The sequence below is a fragment of the Monodelphis domestica genome, chromosome 5 (assembly GCF_027887165.1).
Source record: "Monodelphis domestica isolate mMonDom1 chromosome 5, mMonDom1.pri, whole genome shotgun sequence".
NCBI classification, from domain to species: Eukaryota; Metazoa; Chordata; class Mammalia; order Didelphimorphia; family Didelphidae; genus Monodelphis; species Monodelphis domestica.
Genome location: NC_077231.1, coordinates 268419465 through 268444354, shown reverse-complemented (window position 1 = coordinate 268444354; position 24890 = coordinate 268419465). Strand labels below are relative to the sequence as shown.

At 37.3% G+C, this 24890-nt stretch overlaps 1 protein-coding gene across 2 annotated transcripts in view; it reads left to right on the top strand.

Moving 5' to 3' along the window:
- SLC39A12 (solute carrier family 39 member 12) overlaps nucleotides 1–23879 on the top strand; it is a 114180-nt gene extending 90301 nt beyond the window's left edge. For both annotated transcript variants that reach the window (XM_007504911.3, XM_007504910.3), the window contains 2 exons: nucleotides 540–727; nucleotides 23220–23879. In XM_007504911.3, the coding sequence (XP_007504973.2) occupies nucleotides 540–727; nucleotides 23220–23348 (317 nt within the window). In that variant the 3' untranslated portion in view covers nucleotides 23349–23879. The remainder of the gene's footprint in view (nucleotides 1–539; nucleotides 728–23219) is intronic.
- Nucleotides 23880–24890: the final 1011 nt, after the last annotated feature.

Below are 24890 nucleotides of genomic sequence, written 5' to 3'. Positions count from 1 at the left end.
AGGAAGGAAGGAAGGAAGGAAGGAAGGAAGGAAGGAAGGAAGGAGGGAAGGAAGGAAGGAAGGAAGGAAGGAAAGAAGGAAGGAAGGAAGGAAGGAAGGAAGGAAGGAAGGAAGGAAGGAAGGAAGGAAGGAAGGAAGGAAGGAAGGAAGCAAGGAAGGAAGGAAAGAAGGAAGGAAGGAAGGAAGGAAGGAAGGAAGGAAGGAAGGAAGGAAGGAAGGAAGGAAGCAAGGAAGGAAGGAAAGAAGGAAGGAAGGAAGGAATATTATCTCATTTGATCCTCACAAGAATCCTGGGTGGTAAGTGCCATTATTATCCCCATTTTACAGATGAAGGAAATGAGATCAGACAGAGCTCAAGTGGCCTGCCCAAGATCATACAGTGAGTAAGGATCTGAGGTGGGATTTGAACCCAGTTCTTCTTGACCCCAACCCAGCACTCTGTCACCTTGCTGCCCCTGTAAATCTTACTGGAACTAATCTGAAATATGTAAATGTATCTCTGCTAAATCGACATCTTATTTTTTTTCCTTTAACTTCAGGAGACTTTGCTGTACTGTTAAGTTCTGGACTCGCGATCAAGATTGCCATCTTGATGAATTTTATAAGCGCCCTCACGGCTTTCATTGGACTTTACATTGGCCTCTCTGTCTCTACTGATCCATGTATTCAAAACTGGATCTTAACTGTCACTGCTGGGATGTTCCTTTATTTATCATTAGTGGAAATGGTAAGCATGACGACTCTTTTTGTCTTCATTCCTCTAAATAGAAAATAGAGAAGCTTTAAAGAGTCAGAAACCAGTGGAGGAGAGTTGATTGGAGAGTGCAGGAAGGCAGAAGAGAGTGAGGAAGGATGTGGAAACATTTTTGTGGGTCGTAGAGAAGACAAAGTTTGGGTCAATAGCATGTGATCTGTAAAACATCAAAAGAGAACAATGCAATTAGGAAGATGAAAGGAAAAGAAAAAGGAAAATGAAAGACGGAGCAAGAATTGGGCGGTTTTTAGGGTTCTCTGAAACAGATCAGTCAATAAGAACTTATTAAATAGCTACTTATCACACCTGGAACACAAATGAAATGACTGAGACAATTCCTACTTCCAAAGAATTAAGGAGCAGCAAGGTGCCAAAATGACAAGTATAATGATAATGATAATGATAACGATAATGATAATGATAACGGTTGCTAACCCTTATAGAGCACTGTGCTAAGTACTTTACAAAGATTGTCTCATTTGGTCCTCACAACAAACCTGGGAGGTAGGTAGTTTTATTGACCCCATTTTACAGATGAGTAAACTGAGGCCAACAGTGCTTAAGTGACTTGCCCAGGGTCCCTTAGCTAATATCTGAGATTACATTTCAACTCAGATCTTCCCAATTCCAGAAGAAGGAAATGAGAAACCACTCTGGTAGCCTTTCCAAGAAAACTCCAAATAGGGTCATGGAGAATCAGAGGCAGCGTACATGACTGAACAACAAATGCCCCAACTCCAGATTTGGCATCCTGTCTGCTACACCACCTAGCTGCCTTTGCAAATGCAACTGGATTCAATCCAATAAACATTTATCAAGCTTTTCATATTTGCCAGGCATTGTGCTAGGTCTATAAGTGAAAAACTCAGTTAAGCAGTAGTTTAGTCTGCATGGTGCTAAACAACTAAGGGGACTGAATTATTTTTTTAAATGGAGTTGTAGTTGTTAGATTGAATCACTTGAAAACATTAGTTGTTTTGGGAAACTTCTCTCTCTCTCTCTCTCTCTCTCTCTCTCTCTCTCTCTCTCTCTCTCTCTCTCTCTCTCTCTCTCTGTACAATCCTTGCTAAAGGAATGTAATTTATGGATCCAATGATGAAGGCTATTCTTCTGGTACAAACTCTCTAGAGAACTGCTTGTCTATTGCTAGGTTCATTGCACAGTTCCTGTTGAATGGAATGATGGCAGTGGGACCAACATTTGGCTTTTTTAGTCCTGTAATAATTAAAATTAAACTTTGAGGCTGTTAGTAGCTTTATAACTTTATTAAATCATAGTAGTAGTAGTAGTAAGGAGAGAGAAATGATGTTGAGAAAGTGACACAATAGAGAAATTTCCTTCCAACAGCCCTTACCTTCCATCTTGGACTTGTGTACTGGTTCCAAGGCAGAAGAGGTAGGCAATGGAGGAGAAGTGATTTGCTCAGAGACACAGGCAGGAAGTATCTGAAGCCAAATTGGAACCCAGGACCTCCCATCTCTTGACCTGGCTGTCAATCTACAGAGCCACCTGACTGCCCTCCCAACAGATTTTATAAAGGGATATTGTTTGGGGAGATCTAAAAGCAAGTTTCTAGCTCTTCCAGTTCTAAATGTCTCTGTGGAAGAAATTAGCCTTTGGGCCATTTGTAGGTTGCCCCATTTTTAAATGTGTTGACAAACTATTAAGCCAGTCAAGATGATTACTGAACTCAAAGAAAGAGTTGGTCAAATATAGTGGCCTAAAACTATCAAAGAAAATGCTTCTGGATGAAATCCATTTTCTCCCTCCAAGGAAGCTAAGCACATTATTACAAAGCTTTCAAAAATACGTAAAATAAAATAATCAAGGTAAGACAAGAGATTTAGGTCAGGCTGGATAATAGACAATAAGTCATTTATAGAGTGCATTAAGCTTTGAAAAGGGTCTTATGTCTATTTTCTCATTTGATCATTAAAACCATCTGTGAGGCAGCACGATTATTGTCCCCATTTTAGAGATGAGAAAGCTGAGGTGGAGGGAACTTAGGAAAAGAAACAGGAAGAAGTCCATCAAGCCAAGAAAGTGGTATCCCACCTGAAACGACCCAACTCATTCTGTAGAGATCTCTTGTGAAGAGCTTCCACACTGAAGAATACCCTCTTCTTAGTTGCCCAAGCGACTTTTTATTGAAAAAACATTTATTAAAGCACTTCCCATTAGATGCTAAGGACTGTCCTTCAATGCCCAGGCACTGCCTCCTAAAGGATCCAGCCAGTCCTGTTATGATTAAAATTTTGGCCAAACTGTAGCAGGTAAAAATTAGTTTCTCTGTCAAGGAGTATTTTATTTTATGAGGTTTATTTAAGATTAAGAGTTTAAGAAAATACAAGTAAGAAAGCATGTGTCTAGGTGGGCGGAGAGGCCCATTCAACCTCACCTACATCATGAGAGACCCCTCTGCTTGCAAGTGGAAACAGGAAAGAGAGACCCAGCCATAGGCAGAGACTCTTTAAATAATAATCTGCTTTTGACCCAGGTGAGAATTCAGTGAGGTTACAAAGCATCCTGGGAACCAGAGCAAGGTCTTCTGGGGATTGGAGTCCAGGGTTCAAGTCTCCATTTTTATAGCCCTTAGTGCCTCTCCTTCCCACAAATTATTTTCTATTTAATATAGATGCATGTATATGCATCTATGTCTGTACAGGCTACACATGTAGATGTGATAAGTGGCAGATGTGTGTGTGCAAAAATACACACGTATAGGCATGTATACACACACACATCTATAAATGTATATATATGTGTGAGTATCTATCCCATTATCATCGAAGGGACTGATGGGAAATGTAGTTTTCCCAGCTGGAAGGCTTCAGGAGATAGATGCCTCCTGGGAGGAGGCAAGCCTGGGAACTTTAACTCTACAGAGAGGGGAAGGTCCTTTGGGCAAGCTGCATTCGCGGTAAGCAGACAGCTAGGAAAGTCAATGCTGTCCCAAATGCAAGGGAATCATGAGCAGTTGGAACCTCGCTTGATTCCCTGACCATTTAAGGAGTTCTCAGCCTACCCAGAATTTGCTCTTTGCCTAGATTGTCCCGTTTGCCGTGAAGAAGGGCATGGTGAAAATGACTCCCTGCCTCCTCCATGCCCCCTGGCCAAAAAGCTTTCTGCTTTGGAGAGTTGATTGCTTTAATTCCTTCTATTTAATTTATTAATAAAGGGGTCTGTCTCCAGGTAAAAGCCAATTCGTGTCACTTTCTAAGTGAATGTTCAGCACAAAGCAATGAATCCTGAAAGGGAGAAAAGGTTAAAAATGAACCTGAGACTAAGTGCTGGATATTTACCTGGGAACCTGTGTTAGGTTCCAGCAATAAATGTACAAAGAGCACATTCACTTGTCTTGTTTGCTAATAGATAATATATTTTAATATTATATTTATTTAATTTAATTTAATAATATATAATTAATAATAATAATAATTGCAAGGAACTCTTTCGGATTGATCTTTGTAGCTTTAGTAATAACTGTGTCTTGAATATTTAAAAAAATTCAAACTGGCCTGCTATTTCATGGGAGACTCCAGGTGCAGAAAGTCCCTCTCCCACTGCAGATTCACAACTGCTTGGCAACTCTTGCTTTCTAAGAGTGACTGGCAAATACAGAGATGTTTATTGTTTATTGACTTGCCCAAGTTTATATAGCCTAAATGTGGCAGAGGCAGGATTTGAACCAAAATCTCTCAGACTTTGTCTGTTTCACTTTCTCCCTTCTTCCCTTTCCCTATCTCTCTCTCTCTCTCTCTCTCTCTCTCTCTCTCTCTCTCTCTCTCTCTCTCTCTCTCTCTCTCTCTCTCTCTCTCTCTCTCTCTCTCTCTCTCTCTCTCCCTCTCTTCCTCTCCCTCTCCCTTCCTCCAGTTCTGTCTGTCTCTGTCTGTCTGTCTGTCTCATTCCCTCTCCCTCCATTTCTGTCTCTCTCCCCCACCTCTGTCTCCCTCTCCCTCCTTCTCTGTCTGTCTCTGTTTCCCCCTCACTCTTTGTCTCTTTCTTTCTCTCTCTGCCTTTGTCTCTCTCCTTCCTTCCCTCTCCCTCCCTTCTCCCCTCTCTTCCCCTTTCTCTTTCTCTCTGTCCCCCTCTGTTTCTCCTTCTCCCTCTTGCTCTGTTTCCCTCTCTCTCTCTGTCTCTCTCTCCCTTCCTCTATTTCTCCCTCTCTCTATCTCTAGTTTTCTGTTTCCCTCTCTCTCTTTCACTGCCTCTCTCTATCTCTGTCTCTGTCTATCTGTCTGTCTTTCCATCTCTCCACTGCCTGTCTGACGCCTAGGTGCTTAATGAATACTTGCTACCTGATTGACTGCTTCCTCTCCATCAATAAGAGTCTCATTTCTTGGGAGTATTAAGAGGCAAAAGTTGCCCCTCTTTCCATAAGCCTTTACATCAAGACCTGCATATGTTTCTGGGCTTCCTGATTTTCTTCTTCTTGTTTCAAATGTACTGTCTTTGCATGTGACCTGTGCACTTTCTCTGTATTTTAGCTAGGCTTTTATCCTGAAGTTAGCGCCCAAATATGGTATGACAAGCTTACCACTGTTTTGCATTGAGGGACAGATACTCAGTCCATTGGGGAAGATTCTTGATAACCTGGCAAAGTGAAGAGACCTAGTGGAAAAGTGATTTCATCATCGGTGTCCTTGCCCCACTATCACCAGCCATCCGAAAGCCAGGAGGCTTCTGTCCTGAGAGTCCTCAGTTAACATATGCCCTGACCTTATTGCAGAGAAATGTGTTTTCCAAATTTATACATGCCTACCAGCCAAAAGATAGCAAATCAAAACCTCTTTGAATTTCCTGGGGCTACTTCCTCCAATCAAGGTCAGATCCTATGGCCTTCTGAGTAAAATATTGCAAACAAACATGATTCTTTCACATAGCAACAACTTTTTTCTGTTGATACACTCCTCTGTCCAGCCAAGGATAATAGTCTTCCATCATTTAAAGTGAATAAAGCTGAGCTTCATGACTATGCTTTAAAGCAAAGAAAATAAATGACAACAAGAAGAAAAAATTACCCTGCTGGTTATTTACTGGCTTCTGGAAATTTACCAGGAACCTTTTTGAGCTGGATTAATCGGAAGCAAAGAAGTTAGATGGTTTCCTTTGGGAGGAGGGTGCATGTTGTGCAGCACTACGGCGTAATATTTTTTAAATGAAAAAAAATGGGCACTGGAAAAAAAGGCTTTTTGATCAATAAACCCCCCTACTCCAACCCACTGCTCCCAAAAAGAAAGAGAAGCTGGTCCAGTGAAACTACCCTTGAAAGTGCTCCAACCAAGTGTCTCTCCAAGTACTATCATGCCCAGGTGAAGGAAACAAAGACTTCAGTTCTGGTGGCAGAAACCATTGGATTCCATCCTAGGATCCATCTAGACACAAAGAAGTGAGGATTTCCTTATTTATTTCTTCTTCGTGAGGAGTCAGAGCCTTGACTGCCTCTTAGCTTTGTCTAAATTTGACCTCAAAGAGTCACTGTTTCTTCTGGCATTCTCTGTTCTGCGCCTCCTATTTTTAAAACTATGAATGGTTTGTGGAGTTGGTTTCCTTCAAATGTCAAAATGATCCATGATGTAGCTCGGTTCAAGAAGCTGCTAAGCACCTAAGATTCTGGTTCTCCATTTCTGAGATGGAGAAGAGTGGAATAAAAATGATGGGGAAGGCAGAGCTTAGACATTTTGGTATGTCTCATAACTGACAATACCTTGAGAAAAAGTGATCAGCTCCAAGTCTCTTCTGGCTTGCTTAAATCTATGCTTTATAAAAGTTATGAAACTGGTGTTACAAGGAACAGAAAAGACCTGTGGAGTACTACTGCTGTTCATTCAATTTCAGGGATAAGCCATATTTTATTTATAAGTAATAAGTATATCAATATTTATTGATGAACTTTTCTGGTTTATGCCAACATCCAGAAGAGCAATAAGAGATAGACTATGGTGGTTAAGTGACTTGCCCAGGGTCACACAGCTAAGAAGAGTCTGAGGTCAGATTTAAATCCAGGTCCTCCCATCTCTAGGCTGGACTCTTAATCCACTGAGTCACCTAGCAGCCCCTTCCATTATCTTTTCTCATTTCTAACTAAGGTCTAACAAGGTATTAATCTTCTATCTTCTCTAGCCAGAGTTAGAAAAATTATAGTACAAATTAGTCCATGTGATACCATTACTGAGTGGGTTCCAGGACTCTGTTAAATTGAGCCCCCTTCATTGAACAAACAAGTGTATTCCATCATTTTTCAGAGTTTGACAACACCAGGGGGAGTGATGTCCTTTGAAAAAAATCCACATACCAACAAATGAGCCCTTGTTTCTTTTCTTTTTTTTTATGGAATGAAAAACATTAATGAATTTGTACTTTTTGCAAAGTGTATTTTGCTCCAAGTACAATGACATCATTTTAAATGTCCCTTTGCTGGGAGAAAGGATTTGCATTTGAAAATAATTTAGGGAAGCAAAAATTAATATAATTTAACACTCGTAAATATTAATTGACCAAAGCAGTAGGTATGAATCATGCCTACAAGGAAATGGAGATTTTTATATGTTCTCTCTCTCTCTCTCTCTCTCTCTCTCTCTCTCTCTCTCTCTCTCTCTCTCTCTCTCTCAAAGCAGGAGAGAACTATACTTTGGATTTTTCTGAGAAAATGATTGATTCTAAAGGGTGTTTCTAGAAGTCAGAATGCTCTTTTGAAATGATCCTCGCTTTGACAAATATCAGAAATTATTGATAATTTAAATAAACAAACCAGAAAACAAAACCCAACAACAATGTACTTACTTTCTTTCCAACAATTCTTGGTGCTTCTCTGCCATCCTGAGAAGAAAAATATACATGAAATCTTCTGAGTCTCTCTCCATTTCATCTGAGAATACTGAAGAAGGCCCATAGAGATTTTTGCAAGAGAGTATTAGAGTTCTCTCTAAGGAACATGACACATAGATAGGGAGTGATTGTTATAACAAGGTTTAACTAAGAACAAGTTGCATTTATTTCTTCTCTCTTCCAATTCTCCAGGCTGAGGAATATGTTTTAAATACAGTTCAGAGAGTACAAAAGTAACAATTTCACTTAATTCCTGTAGCAAATTGCATTATAATTTGCTTTGATAATAGATTAATATCCTGCTAAGTGGCATGGATTTTTTTTTGCTTTTTAAAAATACTTTTATTATGAACCAAGAAATTATTAACAAAGATGAACAAAGAAGACTAAAAGTGGTTTGTACATAAAACTATGAATCTGTTACAACTTGTTTTTTAAATTTATGTTAATTATAACAGTACACTGCCCTGATTTCCTGTGTTCCTTTCTGACCAATCTTCTGCTTTTTTATTTGTATTCAAAGTGAATAGATGTTCTTTCCCTTCCTTTTTCTTTTTGCTTCACTATCACTAGCTTCCTGCCATATTCCTTAATTTTATATTTTTCTAAAAGGAAAAACTCAAGGTCTCCCCTTGCAGCAAAAGTCTTATGAAACCAAACAAATGTGTGCCATTTTTGAAAATGTATCTGTCTGCATTTTTTCTATCACCTTGCCACAAATTAATGGGAGGCATGCTGGTGTTCTGACTGATCATTGTATTGATCAGAGTTTGTACTATCATGTTATATTTAACATAATTTGTAACATATTCATGACTTTATGTATAAGCTCCACTTTTTAGTCTTCTTTTGTATTCAGAAATGTTCATACTTGATGATTTCCTAGAAAATATTTTTTAAAAGCAAAAATCTTTTAAAAGGGTTTCCTGTATAAACACTTCTTTTGATTCTGCTCACTTCACTCTGCATCAATTCATACTAGTCTCTTTAGCTTTCTCTGAAACTATCTCCATCATTTTTTCTAGCACAATAGTTTCCCCATTACATTTATATGCTATGCCATTTCCCAAATGATGGACACTCCCTTAGTTTTCAGTTCTTTGCCACCATAAGAAAGCTGCTATATATTTTTATACATTTGGGTCCTTTTTCTATTTCTTTCAACTCTTTAGAGGTTATAGGCATAATAGAGTTGTATCATTTTTAAACTTAATAAATCATTATATCTGTATCCTATAACTTGTCTAGTTATCATGTAACTTATCCTCAGTGACTTCATTCAAGTCTCAGTTCAAATTCTGCCTTTTGAAGGAGTCCTAGTCTCTACCCTACCCCCTGTTACCACTCATCTAAGTATATATCTCATCCTCTATATGCCTATTTACACGTTGCCTCCCCCAGTAGACTGTAAGCTCTTTGAGGGCAGAAACTGTTTTTATCCTTCTTTATATGCCTCGTACATTCTCAATAAATGCCCTTGGATTGATTGATGGACACGAATTGGTTTCTTTACTGTAGCAAGAAGAGTCGCTCTCAATATTTAAATATAGCTTCATTCTCTCTTTCATTGATCTCATTGGGGTGTTTGACTAGGTTTAGTGACTGAATACAACAGCTCAGTATGAGTAGTATGAATCCTCCCACAGATCCTCCAACAAATTATTTTTAACTTTAAAAAATGATAAAAAGAACTGAAAAATGAATAGATTACAAAAACAGAATCTGAAATATAATATTCTCTTCTGCCTTGCTACTCTCTCCTTGGGCAGTCTCATTTGCTCTAATGAGTTTCTGTGGTGCTTTCGACCTGCATATTCACTGCTGGTCAAGACTTTTTTTTTTTAAACCCTTACCTTCTGTCTTAGAAACAATAATGTGTATTGGTTCCAAGGCAGAAGAGCAGTAAGGGCTAGGAAATGGGAGTCAAGGGACTTGCCCAGGATCATACAGCTAGGAAGTATCTGAGGCTAGATTTGAACCTAGTACTACTTGACCCTCAATCCACTGAGCTACCCAGTTGCCTCCTGGTCAAGGCTTCTTTACTCAGATATCTCTCTAGCACCTCAGACTCAACATGTCTAAAAAAAAAAAAGATAATGGAAGGAGAATTCTACCTTCTAATTGCCATTGCTTTTAAATATGCTTCTTCTTCTGACTTCATTATCTCTTTGTGGCATTATCATTATCATTCATCCTGTCTCCAACAATCACAACTGGTTCCTTCCCTCATCTCTCACTTCATCAATTACCAAGTCCATTTGTCCCCCAGAGCAATTCTCTGTTCAATCACTTCTTCATTCTCACACCCAATCTGTTGCAATGGTTTATAGGTCTTTCTACTTTTACTCCCTTCTCCTTCCAAGCCTTCCTGTGCACTGTTGCCAAAATGATCTTCCTTGTTTAGATCTGGTCATGTCCCTTCTCTGCTCAAAACTCGTCATTGTCTATTACCTACTGAGCAAAATTCAGATTTGATCTGGTGTTCAAAGCCTTCCAGAATGGCACATTTCTACATTTTTAGCCTTAGTTCATGTTACAACTTTTTACACACTCTAAGTTTCAGGCACTGTCTTCTTTCTATCCACTGAACCAACCCATCAATTAACAAGTAATTTATCAGGGGCCAGGAACTGTATTAGGTGCTGGAAATACAACTACAAAGCATGGGGAAATCCCTGAAGGGAGTTTAACCTTCTAATGGGAGGGGGAGACAAAAATTATATATAAAAATAAATATAGTGTAAGGTTGATTAACATAAGCATACAGAAAGTAGTCAAATGCAAGGCAGTTTGGGAGAGAGAAAACTAGCAGTTGGAGGGATCAAGAAAGACTTCATGCAGAAGATGGTATCTTAGCTGTTGCTTAAAAAAAGAGAGAGAGGGACTCTGACGGAGAGGTAATGAGGGTGTGAGTTCCAGGCACAGCTAGTACTAAAGCACAAAGAAGATAAATAACATTTCATTTATGAAACACAGTGAGTCTGAATCTTAGAATACAGAAATAGGGGTAGTGGCTAATGAGTCTGGAAAGAAACAAAGAAGTCAGGTTGTATGGTTTTCTTTTTCTTTTTTTTTGTTTAGTCAGAGACATTTTATTTTCCCAATTACATGTAATAACAATTTTCAACATACATTTTCTGAAATTAATTATAAGATCCAAATTATTTCCCTCCCTCTCAGAGATGGTAAACAATTTGATCTGGGTTATACATTATTGTGCAAAACATATTTCCATATTAGTCATTGTTTTAAGAGAACCCTCATATAAAACCAAGACTCAAAAATAAAGCCATAAATAAACTAATATGAAAAATATCATGCTTTGATCTGCATCTGACTCCAACAGTTCTTTCTCTGGAAATGGATAGCAACCTTTGTCATAAGTGCTTGAGAATTGTCATGTATTATATTTCTGAGAGTGGCTAAGTCTTTCACATTTGATCATCTGGCAATATTGCTGTTAGTATATACAGTATTCTCCCAATTCTGCTTATTTCACTCTGCATCGGTTCATGTAGATATTTCCAGCTTATCCCGAAATTATCCTGCTCATAATTTCTTATAGCACAATAGTATTCCATCACTAACATGAACTACACTTTGTTTAGCCATTTCCAATTGATGGAGACCCCCTCAATTTCCAAATCTTTTCTACCATGAAGTGAGATGCTATAATATATTTTTTTACAAGTAGGTCCTTTCTCCATTTTTATGTTTTCTTTGGTATACAGCCCTAGTAGTAGTATTACAGAATCAAAAGATATGCAAATTGTATAGTCTTTTAGCAAAGTTCCAAATTGCCCTCCATAATGGTTGGATCAGTTCACAGGTTCACCAAGAATGCATCAGTGTCCCAATTTTGCCACATTCCCTCCAACATTTATCACTTTCCTTTACTGTCATATTGACCAATCTGATAGGAGTGGGATGGTACCTTAGAGTTCTTTTAATTTGTATTTCTCTAATCAACAGTGATTTAAAGCATTTAGGGCTTTAAAAGCTACACAGAGGAATTCATAATATTTTATCTTAGAAGGAATAAGAAGTTACTGGAATTGATTGAGTAATGGTGGTTGTGAAGTCACATGGTCAGAACTGTTTTAAAAGAAATTTTCTTTGACAACTCTGGGTAGGATGGATTTAAAGGGAGAAGTAGGTCATATAGAAAGACATTTCAATAATTGAGGTGGAAGGAGATGAGGTCCCAAACTCCACTGCATAAGTAGAGAGAAGGGGTTAGATATGAGACATATTGTAAAGGTAGGAATGACAAGACTCGACCATTAATTGGATGTGTAGGGTGAGGGTGAACAAGAAGTTCTTAGCAATGCCAAGATCATGAACTGGGGACACTTGAAGGAGGGTATCACCTTCACTAGAAATACAGAAAGTATGTAAGAGGGGAGTGTTTGGAGGGAGAGATAATGAGCTCTATTTTAAGACACTTAAGTAAACAGGTGTTTAAGGACTGTCACAATCACATAGTTTGTAAGCATCTGAGTAAGAATTTGAATTCAAGTATTCTCAGTTCATCATCTAAAGCTTGATCCATTTCATCATCTAAAGCTCTATCCATTATCATCTAGCTACCAACAGAACTACACATGTAACTCGAAGATATTGGATGGTTCAGTTTCCTACTGCTATAATAAAGTCAATATCTCAATAAAGTGAATCACATGAATCTTTTAGTTTCCCAATGTATTTAAGTTATCTTTATACTCACTCTCCTATCGTCTATCAAGCATGCAATAATATTATGTCTTAAAAAACAATGCACATACCTTAATTAAAAATACTTTGTTTGCCAGGGAAGCTAGGTAGCACAGTAGATAGAGCGATAAGCTTGGAGTCAAGAGATCAAATATGGCCTCAGACACTTCCTAGCTGTATGATTCTGGGCAAGTCACTTAATCCCTATCAGCTAGCTCTTAGACTCTTCTACCTTAGAATCAATACAGGAAGTAAGGGTTTAAAGGAAGAAGGTATGGGTTTAAGAAAAGAAAATATTTTATTGCTAAAAAACACTAATTATCCTCTGAGCCTCTTTTTGCTGGTGGAGGCTAGTACTTTGATGTTGTTGGCTGCTGACTAATCAGGCTAAAGGATAGGTTGTCTGTGTCAATTTCTTAAAAAAAAAAGATAATGATGATAGCCACATTGATTGACTCTTCCTTTCATGAAAGATTTCTCTGTAGTGTTTGATGCTATTCGATAACATCTTCCCTACAGTAGAAGTTCTTTAAAAATTGGAGTCAATTCTTTCAAACCCTGCCACTGCTTTACCAACTAAGTTATTCATCAATACTGCTATGTATCCGGAAATAGGGAGTTCCAAGGAGAGAGAGACAGAGGGACAGAGAGAGAGAGAGAGAGAGAAATCAGAGAGAGAGGGAGAGAGAGAGAGAAGGAGAGAGAGAGAGGGAGAGAGGGAGAGAGAGAATGAGAGAGAGGGTGGGGGGAATGGCCAGTCAGTGGAGCAGTCAGAATAATACAGCATTTATTAAGTCCAAATCAACTACAATATTAACATCAAAGATCACTGGTCACAGATCACCTTAATAGATATTTAATAGTAATGTAAAGGTTTTAAATATTGTGAGAATTACCAAAATGTGATATAGAGACACAATGTGAACATATTCTGTTGGAAAAATGCTATAAACTTTCAATTTGTAAAAAATCCATATTTATGAAATGCAGTAAAATGAAGAATATCTATTCAAGTCCTTGAAGCGACCTAGACCAGAAGCTTCCTCTGGAACTTTTACTTAAAGACCAAGGATCTAGGTGAGTGGAGTCAAAGTGGCAGCTTAGAAGCATCGAAAGTTGAGTCCTCTGTGAAAACCCTTCCACACCAATGAAAAACAAAGTACTTCAAGGAGGACAGAAAACCAAATCCAACAACAGGACAGATCCAAGGGACCCTCCTGCCCTATTCAACTTAAAAGATACTCAGAGAAGTTTGAATTCTTGGGTTTAAGGAAAAGAAAGAGAGAAAGTCCCAGGACCCTTCTCCCACCTACTGAGATGAAACATAGGCAGTTGCTGGGATCTCAGGGTGAGAGTTCTAGTCAGGAGGGAATGCCTTGCTAGGACAGCTACACAAGGTTCAGGGTTCTGACCATAGCTGGTAGGGAGGCAGCTAGAGGAGAGAGGCAGAGAGGAAGACATCCTGGTCATAGGCCACCACTCTCCATCTTGGGCCCCTGCCTCTGGAGGTTTTGGCCTCAGGGCACATCCAGCACTGCAGATCAGCTTGCAGATTTAATATTATCTATCAATAGTGGAAATAAGAAGCCTTCAGAGGGCAGGGAAGCTCAATCTCCAGCACCCCTCCCCACCTACTGTGCTGAGACCTGCTGCAAGAATCCAGATAACTGGGATCCTAGAGAGAAGGCTGCAACTGAGATAGACCACCTTGGTACTATCACAGGAAGCTCAGGGCTCTGACCAGACAGCTGTCAGGGAGGTGGCTAGTAGAAAGGAATAGAGAGGATGATGAGGGTAATCACCTTTAGTTTCCACACCTTTACCTTCACCTTCAGCTTCTGCTGTCAGCTGGGGAAGATCTAGTCTCAGGGCTCATTAATATTCCATCAGCCTATTCTAGGTAATCAGCAGAGCAGAGAAGAAACCCCTTCAGGATAGAATAGCCCAAACTCAAAGATCTAGCAAATAAACAGAGGAGCAAGATTACAGCCAATGATGGGAGAGAAATAAGGGGAAAATATGAGTAAACAACAGAAAAAGAAAAAAAGAAATTACAATTCACAGTTTCTATCTAGGTAATGAACAAAAAACAAATGGAACAGAGGAGGACCAAGGAACACCAAGCAAAAACTCAGTAACTCCAGCAAATTGGACACAGCCCTTGGAAGAACTCAAAACACAATTCAAAAAACAAAAGAGGCTGAAGAAAATTGGGGAAAAAAACTTAAAAAAGCAAAATAGGTGAAATAAAACAAGAAAATAGTGCCTTAAAAACCAGACTTGATGAGCTTGAAAATGAGGCAAAGACAAAGAAAAACAGACCAAAAGGAAAAGGATGATCAAAAAGCCAGAGATGAAATTTAGTCTTTAAAAATTGGAATCCAACAACTGGAAGCAAATGACTTCACAAGGCAGCAAGAATCTATAAAACAAAATCAAAAGAATGAAAAATTTGAGGAAACTATGAAAACATCTCATCAATACAACAATGGACCTAAGAAATTGATTCAGAAGAGACAATTAAAAATTATTGGACTACTGGAAAATCATAACAAAAGAAAAGACCTTCAAGGATCTAAATGTATAGCAATGAGATTTTAAAACAAAATATGACAATGATGATGATGAGTCCATCATAAGGAGTGATACCTCTTAGAGTCAGTGAGCTCATTAGCTCTTAATTCACATCCTTCTGCTTCCTTTCATCCAATTTCTCCTTGAAGTCCTCATCATAGTTATAGACTCGTGATCCTGGTATGTAGAGAACTTAAAGTCCTTAGCATTTAGATAACTTCCCAGTCTGCCTCCAGGCTATATTTCCCAACTGATTATACCTTTCATAAATTCTAGGCTCTGTCTGGCTGACTGTTGTTCAGTTTTGTGCACACTACATTCCATCTTCTTTATTCATGGCTTTGCCATGGCTATCTCCAGGGCCAATTCTTCTTGGTGGAACTCCCTGCTTCCTGCATTGTTCAGCTTCAGTGTCACATTTCTTCAAGAATATTTTTCTGATTCCCCTAGTTGTTAGAACCCAGATAATTTTGTATTTATTTGTATTTACTTGTTTATGAATATATTGGATCTTTTCCCCCACCCTCAATAGTGTCAGCTCCTTGTGTATAAAGGTCTGTTTATTTCTGCCTTTGTTTCTCTGGAGCTTATTACAGTGTTTAGTACATACTAGAGGTTAATAAATGTCTCGATTTAAAAACAAAATTGTGATTTTTTTAATGTAATAGAATAAAGGAGTAGATGCATTTATCTAAATCATCATCTAATGGAAGAGCAAAGAGATTTTAAAATACACCTTAAAGCGTGCAGATGAAAGTCATCTCTCTGCCTCTCTCTCTCTCTCTCTCTCTCTCTCTCTCTCTCTCTCTCTCTCTCTCTCTCTCTGTTTGTCTCTCTCTCTCCTCATCTCTCCCCACCTCTTCCCTTCCTTCCTCCATTTTTTTAAGCTTTCAGAAAAGAGGGCAGATTGAATCAGACTACCCAATACATGCTGTTCTCCTTTACCCAAATTTTGTTGTGTAACTAGAGCAAGATTAAGTAAAAATGAATTGCCTATTGTCTTTTGGTTAAAACCATGGCAACTTTTAAAAATCTTTTCCAGTAAGGGTTGTTATTAATTAATTATAAATTTGTCTTATAAAGTATATATTACACATATATAAATTATATGTTTTTAAATTGTTATGTATATTTATTATATTATAATTATAAAATCGTTATTGGGATGAGCTTCAAGTTAGTAGGTAAACTTCCTATGCCAAACATAAAGTTCTTCACAGCTGGGAAATATGGAGTACAATCCAGTGGGCACAGCCAAGTTGGAGTCAGGATAAACCTGGCAACTCATAAAATTGAATGAGGTCATCAACCATGTCAGTTCTTGGTGCCCTAGGGGGAAGAACAGTCCAGTGAATGTTTTCTCCTTTCATCTGCTTGTGGGTCTCAGATTTCAAACTCCTGTGGCCCCCTCCTCTGTCAAGGTGATCAATTTCACACACTCTTCAGCCTGGCACTTTTCTTACATGCCAGCCTCTGTCACAACCTGTACAAAATCTTGGTTTAATAATAATGTCTAGATCATAAACTAAACAAGGTGAGGAACCAGGCAACCTGAGAGCTCTCTTAGTCAGCGTGCAATCCTTCTCTGTGCTTTGGTAATTTACTCTGAATCATTTGAGCTATATCTTTAGTTCAGAAAGATATTCCACTTGAACCACCCCTCTCTCAGGCATTCTTAGATAATCAAGATACCATTTCCTTACCATCAAATATGCCTTCAGAAAACATCTGGACAAGAAGAATAAAAAGCATCTGTATGACTTGGCTCTACTACACCAAACATTTGGATATTAGGAGGCATCTAAAAGATTGATTGAATTTTTTGCTTTTGCTCCAGATGTTTGGCATCTTAGAAAAATAACCATTCCCGTGACTTTTTAGCAGTGATCGGCCCTCGAAGAAAGGAAAGAAAAAAGTGTGGGTACATTCGTGGGTGGACTGTGGAGAAGGCTTGTACTATAGCCACCTGTTCTGGGGATAAATAAGACTTAAGTTTCCAGGGCTATCAGTCTGTTACCTCTAGCAAATACCACAGTCACTCAAACTGTACTTTTTTCCCCCCAAAGGGAATGTGTGGGTGGGGTAGAGAAAAAAGCAAAGCCTTGCTTGAAGAAAATGCATAGCTATAATGAGTCTTCCCCAAAGGAGACTGCAATTTCTTCTCCTGCTAAGAACAAAAGTAAATGGTAACTTACAGTATAGAGGACTCATTGTTCAACTTGTGAATGTATCAGACTACACAAGTAATTGTAGATTTGCATACTAAAAAGGAATCTGCACAAGCAAAAAAAAAAAGTTCCTACTTGGCTTTCAGAAGTGGCCCATTTTGCAAAGACAAAATTGAAGTATTCCCAAATGGGGAAGAAATGAAGGCAACCTCTGAGAACGTGCTGCCAGATAGCCTGCTCAGATCAAGAATATCTGCTTCATGAATTTCCCTAGGAGTATTATCTAGGTTGAGCAACCGTTAATGGTCACCTGCCCCATCTAAGCCAATTATGTGCCTGGATTTTAAGTGCACAGCTGTGGTGGCTACTACCCCTGACAACATATGGTCAGGAAGTAATCATTTGTCACATATGGGCATTTTCAATAGACAAAAAGCTCCCCTTTCTTAAAAACTGATGACAAATCTATGGCTATTGTGATGACAGACATATTTTGAAGTGTTTCCTCCATGAAATCCATCTCCAAGTATTTTCAATAAATTAATATGAGCATTATAACATTTGCCAAATGATGCCCAAATGTGAAAGAATCAAATGCTGTTTGTGCATTTCTTTTTGCGACACATTGACAAGTCAAACAGAAGGTAAATCTTGGCATATTCCATATTAGATCCATAAAGATATATTAAAACAAAACAAAACAGGAAATCAGCCTTTGTTCAAATTACAGATGGAACTGAAGAGAAGAAGCATCACTTGGCAAAAAACACAATTCTGAAACTTAGTAAAATCAGGGATCCTTGCATAAATCTGTCGCATTGAGGAAAGATTGAATATCAAATACAATTCAGTTGCAACAGTTTTGCAGGGCATGAGTGAATAGCAGAGACAGTTTGAGAACAGAACTCACAAAATCTTAGTTCTAAAGAAAGAAGGCTTTGGAGAATGTTACAGGAAGTCTGGGAGCTACAAAGTTAACTCTCAATTGAGCCCTTTTATTTATTTCATTAGTTACTGTTGAGCCCTGAACTTGTGTTCTATAGGGCATACGATTTTTAAAATGTGTTTCATTGATGTGTTATTTAGAGATTCAGTATGAAAAAACGTTCACCCATACGATAACTAACTCATCTCTAATTGTCCAGGGTACCAAGAGATGGTGACTTTCCAGTCAAGGTCCCATCGTAAGTGTTAGAAATAGGGTCTGAATCTTGGTCTTCCTGAGCTGGCCCTTTAACCAGAGGTCCATGCCAGTGCTTATGCATACAGGTACCACAGAGCAAAATTTCTATGCAATGACTTGCTTTCTTATGTATTCTTAGTTAGATATTTTTGGTGAGTGTTCGTGAGGGAGAAAAATTGAGGACTCAGATTTTTTTTTTGGCAATCAGTAACTTCTGTTTCTCAGTATCTGGATCTAGTACTTCAAGAGTCTGTGATTGGGTTGATGTGACTGCTTTATCTACCCCTGCACTCATGCAGATTTCCCCTCCTTTCTCCCCACACTGTAGAAGATACAATGGGAATTATTATGAAAGAATTAAGTGTTAGCAGTTTCCTTTCCTTTCCTTCTATTCCCAAACCTTCATCCCTTTTCCTGTTAATAAAATCAATAATTTTTATATGTTTTCCTCTGTATTACTATCCTTCTCCTCATCCAACTAATGTTTATAATTATTAAAACAATAGCTAACCATCCCTAGAGGGGCTTCTCCACTCTTAGCTAGGTTTATCTTTGGATGATAAGGCACATGGGTCATCTGAAAGCTTTGTCATCTGTCTTTTAGCTCATCCTTTTTATTTCTAGATTATATGACAAGCTTCCAAATACTAAAACATAGTGCTGGTCTACCAATTCATGAGCAGAAATGGACATTTCCTAAACTGAAAACAAAACAAACTTGTGGCCCCTTACTTCTTGGTAGAATCTCCCAGAACTTGTGTTTCCTTACCATTGCTTTTGAAAACCCAGTTGACCTCTTTTCTATGATGAGTCATCAGAGCAAGACTAGTATGAGGTCCTTTAACAGAGTGTTCAATATTTTAAAATTTCCAACTGGGACAGTAAAGCCAATTTCCCAAGCAGACGATTGTGCAGATTGTAGCATTAAAAAAATAATAATTTTTTAAAAAGTACTTGCCTCATATGCACAGACAAGTCATGTTTTGTGTGTGGGCTCTGGTATGCCTCATGGAATTTCTAATCAATGCACTAAAACTTAGAATTTGGGTAAAGCACTTGAGAACTGGCAGGTCTGTTAGATATATTTTGGCAAAGCTTGTATTTTTCTTGAAAGTTAAAACTCCTAGAACATCATGTCCTAGCATTTCCTGATCTTGAGGGGAAGTTGGGAAGCCTTAGGATAGGCTTTCTTTACCTGGTGTCTGTGAACTTGATTTTTTAAAAATGGATTTCGATAACTATTTCAATATAATTTGTCTCTTTTGTAATTCTATATATGTTATTTTATGTATTTAAAAAAATTAATAGAAGAGGTCCATAGACTTCACCAGACTGCCAAAGGGGTCCACAAACACACAAAAAAAGATAAACATCTGCCTTCAACACTGAGGGAAGATGGGAAAGGAAGTGCCCACAATTCCCTCTAACCCTGCAAAGGATGTATACATACTTCTTCAAAGATTACCTCCTGTTTGAATGTTTCCAAAGTATAAATAGAGAATTTGTACTTCATCCTCCAGAAGTCCTTTAATATTTCCCCAAATTCCTTTTAATCTCTCCACCACATTGCGTGATCACATTTGTGTAAGTTCTGAGGCTCTGCCTCCCTCACTCTCTTTTTTCGCAAGTGGGCTGAGTTAGCACCTTTTTAGTTAGTTCTTTTTTAATTTTAGTTGTTATTAATACAACTTTTAAATATAATAATTATTTATTGAATATTAATTTTAAAACCCACACCAAGTTTCAACTAGAAACCTGAAGAGTTTTTATTAGAATAATCCTGGACAATGCTTCTAGGTAATAGCATTTTCAGTAATTTTCCAAGACCTTTTTTCAAGATAAACATCAACTGTCCATTAGCTCATCCCATTTATCTCTTGATTCTACATCAATTTCTCAAATACTGAGAAATAAGGATGTCCAATGGCTTTATGGAGAGAAGAGACATTTCTTATAGCAAAAATTATGAAACAAAATTGCAACTCATTTTTTCCTGGTTAAACCTAAAATCTTCTAAAATACCTTTTCCTGAAAACTGAAGACAATTGGAATCTTCATTTGTCTCCAAAATTAACTGATTCCTGTTAAGGGGAACAAATCGCCTCAGTATAATCATACGTAGCTAGAACTTTGGCATGACAGTGGGATATTTGTATCTCTCTGGGACATAATTCCTGTGGGGCTCTCTGGTATTCTGGCACTCATCCAAGAGCTGTTATGGTTTGTATGTGTATCCATAACCTTGCTAAAAAGAGCCAAATGGCCTTTCCAAAACCAGTCTTGTTGGAACTTGCTATAAAGCAAATTTATATACAGAGTGTTGGAGTGGGGGGAGTTAAAACAACATGTATTTGGGTGGGATCTGTAAGTTCAAAAGGGCCATGCAAATTATGATAGACCTTGCCTAGAAAGATGAATATTTCTTTTCACTTTCTAAAGATTTTACTCTCTGTTGTAATGTCTGGTAGTACTTCGAGTGCCCATTATGTGTTATAAATTATAGAAAAGAATTTAATGGCACAGTTCTGTTAACCTCTTTTCCCTCATCATCGTTCTTATCTTTGGCAAATGAAATCTCTATCTCCTTTGCCAATTTGCCTCAGATGCATAAATGCAACAATATATGGGAATTCTTTTTATGGTGAATTTTAGTGTCTTTCATTTATGTTCTCAGTTTCTAGTTTTCTCTAGTTGCTCAGACTTGGAATGGAAGTGATAGAGAAGAATGGCAGTCAGAGAGAAGTTCGGTATGGGAAAGCTTCCTATAGGATGTAAAAATTGAGTACCTCCTTGAAAATGCAATGATCAGCCAGGTCTCTTGGGAAGGGAGATTTACTTAGAAGAAAATCTTGAAGATTCTGTCTGCATAAGGAGATGGGAGCAACAAAATTAACCAGAAATGTTTTTTGATACCCATCTACATGGGACAAATAAATAAATGCACAAGGGACTATATGACAATGTACCTATTCTTGTCCATTTTTCTAGTGTTTTTGTAATATATAATAAAATCCTTAATCTTTTGGGGCTTCAATGTGCTTATCTATAAAATGAAGAGGTTAGACTAGATGACCTCTAAGCCCCTTTCAAGCACTCAAACTTCCTGTTAATTATTATGAATTAAAGATATGTATATAGACAGATAGATAGACATAGAGATATAGATATAGATATAGATATATAGATATATAGATATAGATATAGATATAGATATAGCCAGTGGACCAATTGGGTTTTCCCTGCAACATCATGTTCAACCATTAAAAAGTTGGGCAAATAAAGAAATTAAGACTATATGGTAGGTTTAAGTCAGATAACCAACAGATTACTATCTGGTACACAGTGTCATCCATTTAGATCTAAAAGAAATAGAAGTTGCCTACTCTAGCTCTTTCATTTTATATAGGAGAAATCTGAGGTCCAGAGATATGAAATGATCCATTTATGGTCCTTCAGATAAGAGACCTGGATTGTGAAACTAGGTCTTCTCACTACAAATCCAGCATTTTTCAACGATCCCATAAGGAGCCTTTGGGGCATATTAAATACTTCCATAATGGTGTTTTCAATCACAGATTTCCATTATATGAAATCATCTCCTAAATTATTAAACTTCATGAATAAGTGGTAGCCCATACTCCAAAAGAGATCTCCCTATTTTCTAATGTCATAAATCCAATGACCTTGTTTATCTCTAGCACACATTTTATTATTTTTATTACTAATCTGTTTGAAATTGAGGATATGAAGACCACCATCTCCATTGAACCAAAACTTGCATTCTGATAGAAATAAGAACGTATCAAAGTAGCATACAAAGTTAGACCTACAAATCAAGATCTCTTTGGAAATTAATGTAAGCTTGTCACATGTTGGGATTGGTCTCACAGAGGTTCCTGGGGAAATTTTTCACTTAAAGTATGGGAAATAAGGGACAGCTAGATGACTTAGTGGATTGAGAGTCAGGTCTAGAGACAGGAAGTTCTGGAACCAAACCAGGTCTCAGATACTACCTGGCTGAGTGATCCTGGGCAAGTCAACACTCCCATTATCTATCCCTTACTGCTCTTCTGCCTTGGAATCATTGTAGAGTATTGATTCTGAGATAGAAGATAAGAATATTTTTTAAAATATATGGGTGATAATATTTCACAAGTGAGTTAGCTAATAACACTGGCTTCTAAATGAAAAATAGAACTTCATCCAATCATGCTTCTGTGGTCCTAAAAAAAGCTAATGAGGAGTTACTCCCTTGGGCATTTCTTTAAATATTAAAAAAAAAAGAAAAGAAAAGACAGCCCAGCATCTTGGTATTATTTGCTTAATAGACAACAACAACAGAACACTTTAAAATGGGTTTTTAATCTTGTCTATATAATGGACCTCTTTGGCTGCAGTTTAAGACTATAGAATATAGTTTTTCAATGGATAAAATAAAATATATAGAATTATGGAAGATACCAATTACATTGAAATATAATTATATGTATGTGTACAGACAAATACTTATATTTAAGTGTATATATGCATGTTTTAAATATGTGTATACATACATGTATTTAAACATGTGTTTATACATATATAGTTTTTATATGTATATATTTATAAACATATACATGCTTTTATATATACAGATTTTTAATTCACAATTTTGAAGTTGAGAACCCCCCAAGGAAACTAATTTTCTTCTAAGTAAATATACTTTTTTCCAATTAGATTGGGAATAATAAAACAATTAAAATGAGACTATTTGAGAGTTGTTTTTAATTAGGAAACTACATATTATTAGTGATATTCCTTTTGACTTGGAGCTTATGGATGCTTCTCCTGACTCCTTGTTGCAATATAATTGCTTCTTCCCTTCTAATTTAATTAACTGGATCAAGAATCTGAAAAGTTACTAAGTCCTGAACAACACAGTTTCTCATTTTTTCCCATCAAACTTTCTTTCCCAGCCATGAATATATCTGGAGCTCATTCTTCTCTATTCTTTTTTTAGCTTCCTGAAATGACTCACGTTCAAACTCAGCGACCCTGGTTGATGTTTCTCCTGCAGAACTTTGGATTGATACTCGGTTGGCTTTCCCTTTTACTGTTGGCTATATATGAGCATAACATTAAAATATAAAGCCTTTGCTGGGATTTTAAAGTTTCCTTTTAAATTAATTTCTGTGACCTTGTTTCATAATTTTCTATGCACTATGTAGTGATTTGTAAATTAATTGTTTTGTATTTTAGGTAAAAATAAGCCATCATTTCACTTTATTAACTTATTCAGATTTTGCACTATGGTATTATTGTGTTCTTATAAATGTGAAGGTTAAAACTTAGTTTTACTTGAATATTGATTTCAGTTTTCCGAAATGCTCAAACTCTTAGTATTTTAAAGATAGGAACTACTGAATTAATTCTAAGAAATTGTCCTGATATTCTGCCCCTCTAATAAAAATGTCTATTATAATTGAAATGCACTACATTGTTTTCAGACAGATATGTGTGGGTGTATATATATATACATGTATATGCACATATACATATGTATCCATGTATATCTTCTGCAGCATCTTTAATGTAAAAAAATACATGCCTTTCTCAGAAACTACAAACTATAAACACTTTAAATTTTATAGAAATGCAATAAAATCTGGTTTTAACATGATACCAATGTATATTCTCTTCTATTATTCTTTATCATTTTCCTGTCATTTCTCACTGGGTCTGGGTATCACAAGAAAAAAGAAAATACTACATTTCAGCTCATTTGTCTTTAAACATGTAATCTCTTAAAACCTGAAAGGCCTTATAGGTCAGCAGTGCTATTCACTCTCCAAATGAAATCTGTTCCAGGCTGCAATCAAAAGATGAAATTAAAAAATAAAACTAAAGCTTGCATCATGAAGCAGCTTAACTGATCAAGTTCCACTGATTGGAGTAGAAGACATTTATGATCAAACTCTTACTGGGAGACACAACACATATTTCACATTATTATCAATGTTGAATGAATAATAAAGAAGAGGGATATGGAATAATATGGTGCTCTACCCTCCTACATCAATGACTGAATGGCAAATAGTCTCTCTCTATATATATAGTCATGATGGCCAAAAATTTGATTGATATATGATGGTCTCAGTGTTGGTGGTACCTTCATCAATGTGGAGAACCACCATTTCATTCCTGATATTCTGGATAGATTCATATATATCCTTTAATAAATCTGCCATGCAAGGTACAAGGTCTTTTTTTTTTAATCCTTACCATCTGTCTTGGAATTAATACTATGTATTGGTTCCAAGGCAGAAGAGCAGTAGGGGCATAGGCAATGGGGCTTAAATGACTTGCCTAGGCTTACAGCTGGGGAGAATTTGAAGCCAGGTTCAAACTCAGGACCTCCCATCTCTAGACCTGGCTCTCAATCCACTGAACTACCCAGCTGCTCCTGGTACTATCCATCTTCTTGATGTTGTCTTGACATTATTTGACTACCAATGGAACAGACTTTCTGTCCCAATGTTATTTTTCACTATTGCCAAATAACCCACATATCTTTTTTTTCCCCCCGGTGGTCCAAATAATAGCCTTTTTGCTGTTCATTCTCAAGAATTCCTCATTCTCATATGTTATAGTCTGCTTATGCCCACCACACATTTCTTAATTGCCCTTTATG